The 9,578-nt window shown below is 38.8% G+C and overlaps 1 protein-coding gene across 1 annotated transcript; it reads left to right on the top strand.

The window, feature by feature from the left end:
* Positions 1 to 5,827: 5,827 nt before the first annotated feature.
* Positions 5,828 to 8,612, top strand: LOC115437481 (uncharacterized; the record flags this gene model as incomplete). The annotated part of the gene is made up of 2 exons (XM_030160672.1): positions 5,828 to 7,452; positions 7,549 to 8,612. Coding segments are annotated over 2 exons (2,076 nt in total), but the record flags the coding sequence as incomplete, so codon positions are not given.
* Positions 8,613 to 9,578: the final 966 nt, after the last annotated feature.

The following is a 9,578-nucleotide window of genomic DNA, read 5'->3' as shown; positions in this document are numbered from 1 at the left end:
TCTGATTTCTTGGAAATGGTCTCTCCTCTAGTAAAACTCTTCAACCCAGTTCATCCATTTACAACTCCTCCTCATTTGCATCAGATGAACAAATGATATAAATCATCAACAACGAAGAAGTGCAGGTAATGATGATACAAAGCCTTAAATATAATTAATATGCATATATTCTCACATAACAAGGGTTTAAATGTAGTCTCATGTGTATAGAGTCACAGAGTTTATGTCCTTTTATGGCTCATGCTGATGCATATTAATGTCCAGGCTCTGCAGAATGTGAAGCCACTCCCACGTTTTGTCTATATATGAAGGAAGCAGCTGCAGACCAAACCACTCCTCATGATCAGACACAAACCAAGAGGTAAGTCTTCATCTAATCTGATCTTGATCTGTTTTCATGTTCGTTAGTTTGAGTGTGACACTTTTACTTAAGTAATAATTTTTTTAGTCACATTTCAACTGACCCAGAGTGCTTTCTAAAACTTTTTTTTTTTTTTTTTTACCTCTTTCTGAGAACCCAATTCCTAAATTTACATCTCACAAGATGAAATGGATTTGTGCATAAATTAATGTTTATTTTCCTGTTATTTCACAATATTACAGGTCTGATCATAAGATGTTGAGTGGGTAAATGAAGCATTTAGTAACTATGCTTGATAAATTACAACTTTGTTTGAGTTTTGTTTATGTAAAACATCTTATGTAAAAGGCTTTTGTTTTAGTCATAAATGAAATAAGAATGTTTCAAGAATTGTTAGTAATATGAATATTCAGTTTTATCAAAAACATCATTCTTTTACTTTTGTCAAATGCTTGAAATGCTTATTATTTCCAAACCACGGTTTGAAAATGGATGAACTAGAGAAGTGATTCCTCAATCAGGACCTAAAACACAAATTTAGTGTTTAAAGGAGTTGTATGTAGGATTGTGGCCAAAACTGGTACTGCAGTCACATTCAAAATACTGTAGAGCATGGTATCCCCTCCTCCTCCCCCCAGACTAGGGGTTGACAGATCCAGCATGAGCGTCTACTACAAGGAGCTGCCATGGCAAGCAATAAGTCCTACACTGGTATGAATACGGACTTTTCACCAGGGCTGCGGTCTCTTTACCCGATGGTTCTCACTGCCCAGGTGAAGAGGCAGCAGCCCGGGCCTGGTGAGACCCCATGTCGGTGTTCAAATTCTTCTCCACTTTCTGCCGTCTCCATGTTTCAAAAGCATCTCCTATGCATATCCTTGTTTTTTTTCTCACTTTGTCACTTTGACGTATTTGGGAACAATAACGAGGCCTTTTAGGTTTATTAACATCAGACATTTGTGATCAGAATGTTCCAGCTGCAGCTCAGTGGGAACTGGAAACCAAACATTACTGACTTTATGAATGGGAGATAGATGATGGATGGAGCATCAGACCAAAATGCAAAATGACAGCATAAACATTACTTTTGGCTTGACACTTAGCTTTTCAAATGTGAATATTCTGGCTGGACTAATACTGTCAGTATTTAAAATGAACAGGATTCTTTAATATCTGGTGACATTTAGGGCCAATTTATGATTACTGGGAACAGAATTCCTACATACAGTTCCTTTTTTAAAGGGGTTATATTTAGCTAAATCCACTTTTGTTACTCTGTGGTTCATTTATTTGTGTATTTGGATCTTCATAGTTCATAAAGCGTGAATTTGAACCCTCTAGGTGCTGCAAAACTATCTTTATATTCATTTTGGCAAAAATCCAGTGGATTTCTCCAAACTGTTTGAATTCCTGCTTAATTTGTTACATTTTATAACTCATTCCGTCTCCACATTTACTCATATCAGGTCCAGACTTCAGACCAACATTTCTCCAGTATTTCTCCATAATTGTTTGTCGTCATCAGCGGTTGTAGTCCAGACTGAAAATATGTCCAAACTTGGAGCCCATTACTTCAAATGTTCAGTTGTCAGTTGAACAGGACAGAGCAGCACAGCCAATGACCTGGAGGGGGCGGGGCCTGAAGTGGCTCCTGTGCATTTAAAGGACCAGCGCTCCAAACCACCTTTCTGGTGTCATTAGTCAGAAATAGGGTTGAAGATGGACCTGTGGAGTTGAATGAATGAAGAATTCAGACCCAAGCCGAGCATTTACAGTTTATGGAGACCACAGGGAAATGTGGGAAAAGGAAGAAGAACATTAAAAAAAAAAAAAAAAAAGAGAAATATCACTGCTTTAAAATATACACCCCCAATTCCCCCAAAAATTGGGACAGAGTAAAATGTAAATAAAAACAGAATGCAGTAATTCTCATGAGGCTAATTTTATTCACAACGTTGACCATTTTAAGTAAACAATGAGAATATACAGGGGTTGGACAAAATAATGGAAACACCTTAAAAAATCAACAAAATATAATTTAATATGGTGTAGGTCCGCCTTTTGCAGCAATTACAGCCTCAATTCTCTGAGGTATTGATTCATACAACTTGTGAATTGTTTCCAAAGGAATTTTAAGCCATTCTTCAGTTAGAATACCCTCCAAATCTTTTAGAGACGATGGCGGTGGAAATCGACGTCTTACTTGAATCTCTAAAACTGACCATAAATGCTCAATAATGTTGAGGTCTGGGGACTGTGCCGGCCATACGAGATGCTCAACTTCATTAGAATGTTCCTCATGCCATTCTTTAACAATTCTAGCTGTATGGATTGGGGCATTATCATCTTGAGGTGAAGGTGTTTCCATTATTTTGTCCAACCCCTGTATGTCCTCCATAGAGTAGTTCCAGGTCCATATTTCTATTGTGGATCACCTTGAATGTTGTCACATTATGGTTTGATGCAGGGTTCTAGATGATCAACAGTCCTGGGTCTTCTTTGTAGTATTTTTTAGTGATAATATTAATTACCAGTTTAGCGCTAATGGCTTCTACGAAGCCATATTGTTAGAATAGATGTAGTTATGTGGTCAAACATAGTCTGGTTGAAATACTCAAGGTCTTCTTGGTAAAAGTCATGGTCTGGATGGAGCATATGTTGATCTAAACATGTAGAAACTTCAATCTGCTCATTCCATAGACACTAATACAGCCTCATACCATCACAGATGCAGGCTTTGGACCTCTCCTCTTTAAATAAAAATAAAATACAGTGTGATATTTCTTCTTTTCTAGACTTACACGATTATAAACGTATTAATCCATTTGTTGTTTCTAGGTGTTTTGGAGATGGTTGATTCATCTGGAGAAGTGTGTTCACATCTAAACATTTCTTGAACAAAAAGACCAACTTAAGGAGGACATCTAAGGTAAGACAGAATTCATCTAAATGTCTTTGTTGTGTTTGATGTTTAAAGTCAGATGTTTTTTTTAACTGTATAAATGAGTCAGTGCCGCAATTAGTCAACTTAGTGAATGTAATTGACTACGAAAATTAGTCAACAGCAATTCTACTATTGACTGCCCATTTATTTTGGTCTCCCTCCATCTCAATTGCAGTAGGAACAGAATCTGAGAAAGAGAGAGAGAGAGTGAGAGAGAGTGAGAGATTAGTCGACGAGCCGAAAAATTTGTCGAAAGATTAGTCATTAGAAAATTAGTCTTTAGTGGCAGCACTGGAGTCAGTCTATCACTTTGATGCAGACTGATAACATTTAATTAAGTACCATTAAAGTTATATTTGATTCCAGTTTGCAGAAGAACTGCCTTTGTAATACTAACTTTTGTCGGATTAGTTCTAGTCACTTGTATCTGTTAGAGACTATGGATTATTTTACTGTTACTGTTTTGGAGTTTTGCATTTGCAAAATTCAGAAGAGACTTCCTAAACTTCACAAAACATTTTCCTGCTCATTTGAGGTCTTTGTTCTTTTTTTTTTTAAACAGCTATGTCTGTAATTATATCCATAATGGAAATTTATTTCTGTACTTCTTCTGACCTACTTCTGATCAAAGGTGCTCAAGAATCACACCGTTCTCCAGGGTATGATTCCCTTTCCAGAATGTTCTATATTTTAGATTCTTCAAAGACCTAGGTAGGCTTTAAAAGTCATCAGTATCTTAAAATCAGTTCTGAAATGAACAGAGGAGCCAGTGTAGGGAAGCTAATGGAAGACTGATGTGAATTTATCTGTTTAAACTAGTAAGAAGCCTGGATGCTGAGTTTCTAGACCAGTTGTATGTGAGAGAGTCATGTTTGATGTACACCAGAGAGGAGTGTGTTACAGAAATCTAAATCTGGAGAAGATGAATGAATTAATTATGTGATTTTGGAGATGGACCTTGGACAGAACAGGATTGGACAACTGTAATGGTTCCCAGAGGTGCTGAGCACTTGTTGGCTGTTTGCCTTCACTCTGCAGTCCGGCTCATCCCAAACCTTCTCATTGGGTTTAGGTCAGGTGGTTCTAGAGGCCCGGTCATCTGACAGACTCCATCACTCTTGTTCTAGTAACCCTTCAGTAACATTGAGGTCACTGTCCTGTTAGAAACTATCTGTTCACCTTATCTGAGTCTCACAAAGACAGCGTGGGTGGAACAAGCACCTCAGTTTTGGACTTAATTGACCAAAGTACAGATCTCCACTTGTCTAATGTCATTCCTGTTGTTTCTTGGACCAAGAAATTCTCTATGTACCCGCCCGCCCCAGAGGGTGGGGGTATATAGATATACCAGGATGTTCATCTGTCCAACCAATTTCCCAAACACTATTAACTCTATTCTTTTCAAATTCAACATGCATGGTTTTATCACTAGGAGAGGTACAGTGCACAGTTTCATGACTGCTTTTTTTTTTTTTTTTTTAAGTTATACTTGGCCAGAATAATGTTTGTCTTGGTTTGACTGAACTACCCAGAAAGGACAGTCATTTTGTTTAATTCAGTTTACAGTTATTTTAAATTTCAAATTCTAAATGAAACCCTAGGGAGGCAGGGTATTAGTGAGCAGGAATGGCAAAGTGTTCTGCAACCAGGCGGGGATATTGGCAATGCTCTGCTTACTTTTCACTTGTTCTTCCTCTTGTTCTTGCTCCAGTTTCATCAGTGTTTGATGGATTTCATGACTGCAGTTGATGCATTCAAAGTTCTTGAATTTTCTGGATTGACTTACCCTCATGTTTTGTTTTTTTTTCTCTATTTATTTCAGTGGTTCCTACACTCTGCATTACAATAGAAGGCAAATAGGGATATTCACTGGAACCCAACCGATTGTCTCAAAAACATTAAGAAGGTAAGAAACTCCACAAATTAATACTTGACATGACTCATCAATCTGACAGAATGCCAAAGCTGTCATCAAAGGAAAAGGAGGTTATTGTGAAGAATATAGAACATATTCTGGTTTGTTTAACTACATAATTCTCTCTGCCTTTAGGTCTTAAGTATTAATCTACAATGTAGATGATATAAATATCAGTATTTTTTTTTTCCCAGATTGAAAACAAATGGCACTTCACAAGAAAGAGGAAACGCTGCAGCAGGTTGGATAACCGACTGACTGGACTGTTTCAGTCACTGTTCTCATTATAACTGTATTTGACTTCTCTGGACTGTTGTTCACAGTGTGAGTCTGACAAAATGGCCTGGAATTCTTTTAAAATTCAATTAAATCATTTTTCACTAAAACATCAAAAGAAAAAGAGCAGAGTGAGAACTGGTCAGAATCAGAATCTCCCTGGACAGAAATGGAACCAGACCCTGAACCAGAACCAGAACCAGAGGTCCCTAAACGTCTTCCTGATGCTATCCGAGATAAAAGCGAACTGCTGGAACCTCAGATAGGGCCTCTCCCTGTTTATAAAATCCCTCTAAAAGAAGAGGGATATAAATATATGTGGGTGTAGACGATTCTGGTTTGGGGAAGAATCTGCAAAACCAAACCAAATCGCACCATAATGGTTCTTGGAGCCACTGGAGCTGGGAAGTCGACTCTCATCAATGGGATGATCAATTACATCTTAGGTGTCAGATGGGATGATTCATATCGGTTCAAGTTAGTTGATGAAGGACAGGGGAAAACACAAGCAGAAAGTCAGACCTCTGAAGCCACAGTGTACAAAATAAACTACCGAGAAGAGTTTCAGATCCCCCACTCCCTGACTATCATTGACACTCCAGGGTTTGGAGACACAAGAGGCATTGAAAGAGACAAAGAGATCACACAGCAGTTACAGCGTCTCTTCACCCAGAAATCTGGGGTCAGTGAAATTGACATTGTCTGTTTTGTCACTCAGTCTGCTTTAGCTCGACTCACACCAACACAGAAATATGTGTTTGATTCTGTTCTCTCAATCTTTGGCAAAGATGTGGCAGAAAACATCAGGATTCTGGTGACGTTTGCAGACGGTCAGCGCCCACCAGTTCTAGAGGCGATCAATGCGTCAGGTGTCCCATGTCCTAAAACTGATGATGGGCTGCCAGCTCACTTCAAATTCAACAACTCTGCTCTGTTTGCCTACAACCAGTCATCTGATGATGAAGAAGGAGGTTTTGATGAGATGTTTTGGAACATGGGATTACGAAGTATGAAGAGGTTCTTTGCGGCATTGAATCAAATAACAACCAAAAGCTTGACAATGACAAATGAGGTCCTCAGAGAAAGGCAGCAGCTTGAGGTTTCAGTGGAAAATTTGCAGATACAGGTTAGAGTTGGTCTAGCCAAACTTGAGGAGGTGAAAGAAACAGCTGAAAAGATTAAAGAACATGAGGCTGAGATCACCAGAAATGAGAACTTTGAGTTTGAAGTCACTGTCACCCACCCTGATAAGGAGGATATTTCTGGGAGTGGAAATTACATCACAAATTGTCAACAGTGTCACCATACCTGTCATTATCCTTGTGGCATTCCAAATGATTCAGACAAAAGTGGTTGTGCTGCAATGGGTTCAGATGGAAACTGCAGAGAGTGTCCAAAGAAATGTATCTGGAGTGTACACTATAACCAGAAGTACAGGTGGGTGTATAAGGAAGTTAAAGAAAAGCGAACAGTGAAAGAGCTCAAAGAAAAGTACCTGAAAGCTAAAGAAGCAAAGTCACCTATCCAGGCTTTAATTTCCAAATTAAAGGACGAGTACAAACTTGTGCAAAATCAAGTTGTGGAGCTGATGAAAAAGTCTTCAAGATGTTTAAACCGACTAAAAGAAATCGCATTGAAACCAAACCCTCTATCTACTCCAGAGTACATCGACATGCTCATTGAGTCAGAGAAATCTGAGCACAAACTAGGATGGAAAAAACGAGTTCAGGCCCTGACACACATGAGAGAAAAAGCAGAGATGATGGCTAAAGTAGAGAGAGGAGAAACACTTCTGCAGACTTCAGTTACAGGGACAACGGACAGTAAGCAAGACCAAACCAAGACCAGTACCAATGCAGTCAAAGATCAGACCAAGACTGATTCCAATGAAAAAGGCCAAAACAGTGAGCATCACACTGTCCAAGACTCAGACAAGGACCATGGTACTGACCAAGTCCTAAACCAGGACCATGAAAACTGACCAAGACCTAAACAAGGGCCATGAAACTGACCAAGACCAAACAGGAGCAGTGAAACTGACCAAGACCAAACCCAGGACCACGAAACTGACCAGGACCAAAATGAGGACAGTCATACTGACCAGGACCAAAAGGAGGACGGTGATACTGACCAGGACCAAAACGAGGATGGTGAGACTGACCAGGACCAAAAGGAGGACAGTGAGACTGACCAGGACGAAAACGAGGATGATGATACTGACCAGGACCAAAATGAGGATGATGAGGCTGACCAGGACCAAAAGGAGGACGGTGATACTGACCAGGACGAAAACGAGGATGATGATACTGACCAGGATGAAACGGGGATGGTGAGACTGACCAGGACCAAAAGGAGGACTGTGATGCTGACCAGGATCAAAACGAGGACGGTGAGACTGACCAGGACCAAAAGGAGGACGGTGATACTGACCAGAACGAAAACGAGGACGGTGATACTGACCAGGACCAAAAGGAGGACGGTGATACTGACCAGGACACAATAAGGACAATATCACATACAAGAATTAAATCAAGGACACACATGGAGACTTGGAACTTTAGTTCCAAACCTCTAGTCTCTGGACTATCTAACAACACAAAGGGACAGTTTACACCTTTACCTTCTCATATTATTTCTTAAAATACAAGTGTCTGAACAAGCTCTGTTCAGTTTATGTTAACATACTAATTAATCATCTCCTGTTAAAGCATTTGTCTGTGTATTACTCCATTTGTTCTCTGGTCTTTAAACTTCTTCTTTAAACTGAAGTTCTGACTTTAAATACATAAATACAGTTAGCTTTGTAGTTTTGGAGTAAAATATGAGGAAACAACCCATAGAGGGGCCTGTGCTAACTGTTTCAGTTGTATAGACTAAGACAGAGCTGTTACTGATCAGAGACGGACCAGTTCATCAGACCTAATGAGATGTTTTACATACTAATCATATTGGCAGAAGTTGCGGCTGACATAGCTGCAACTATTATCTCAGCTGGTTAAGTGTGCTTTGTCATGATCATGTCAGCCTTTAAAAATCACTACTGACCTGCAGATCTCAAACACTGACGCTGAAACTGCTCCTGAAAAAAGACAACCAGAATTGGGAAAGATCAGGTTTTTAACAGTAGCTTGTTGCAGTTTTGATCGTCTTCAAATGGATAAAGTTGTGAAATTTTGGCTTTAAAATTGTGCTGTTACTGAGGTCAAATATCTGTGAAGTCCCACTTTGTAACGCATTTTTACTGTTTGAATAATTCTCTGCTGAATCTGTAACATTATGTTCTGTGTTGTTCACTTCAATCCAATAAAGCAAGTGTGTATTGAATTGTTGTTGCTAAATCTTATTTCTCTTTTATTTACTGAAACGTGAAGTGGCAAACGAATGTACAGTGATTTAAAAATGAGGAAGTTACAGGGCTTTTAGAGTCAGAAACTGAATAATAAATGTATAATATCAGTAAATACAAATATACAGAAAAGTCCAAAATCAATAAAGTTTTGTGAAAAAGTCTGATATTGTTTAATTCATTCCATGTAATTAAAAAAGTGTGAAGCTTTTATTTTAGTTTTGGTTATTACAGTGTACAACTAAAAAAAATGGTATGAGTATCTGAAAATATTGTAATATTTCATGTGTGTTAGATTAATCAGAGTTGTGGTGCAATAACATGACCATAAAGCTGTTGAATCGTGTGTTGTAATCGTGGCGATTTGCTTCTTCTGGAAAAGAGTTTTAAAATCTGAACATTTCTTGGCTAAAATAAGAGCCTGAGAAGAAAAACACGGTACGATGGATGTCATCTAAATGTCTCATAAATGTGTAAAAAAACAGACTGTAAACTTTCAGAAATGCCTGTGTGAATTTCATGCTCATTGATGACTTTAATTGTGTTGTTCTGGTTCCATGTTGTAGATCATCAAAGTAGATCCTGTACAGGCTGAAACAGTCCAGAGGTAGAGTTTCTTCTCAAACACTGGGTTTGTTCGTGATCATAGGCGATAACATCAGTATAAACCCAACCATTCATTTTGTTCCTCTTATTTGGGGCCAGGTCACGGTGGCAACAGTCTAAGCAGGGATGC

Source organism: Sphaeramia orbicularis, chromosome 17 (assembly GCF_902148855.1).
Source record: "Sphaeramia orbicularis chromosome 17, fSphaOr1.1, whole genome shotgun sequence".
Classification (NCBI taxonomy): domain Eukaryota; kingdom Metazoa; phylum Chordata; class Actinopteri; order Kurtiformes; family Apogonidae; genus Sphaeramia; species Sphaeramia orbicularis.
Note: the sequence above shows the minus strand (reverse complement) of the source record. Positions and strands in the feature narration are given on the sequence as shown.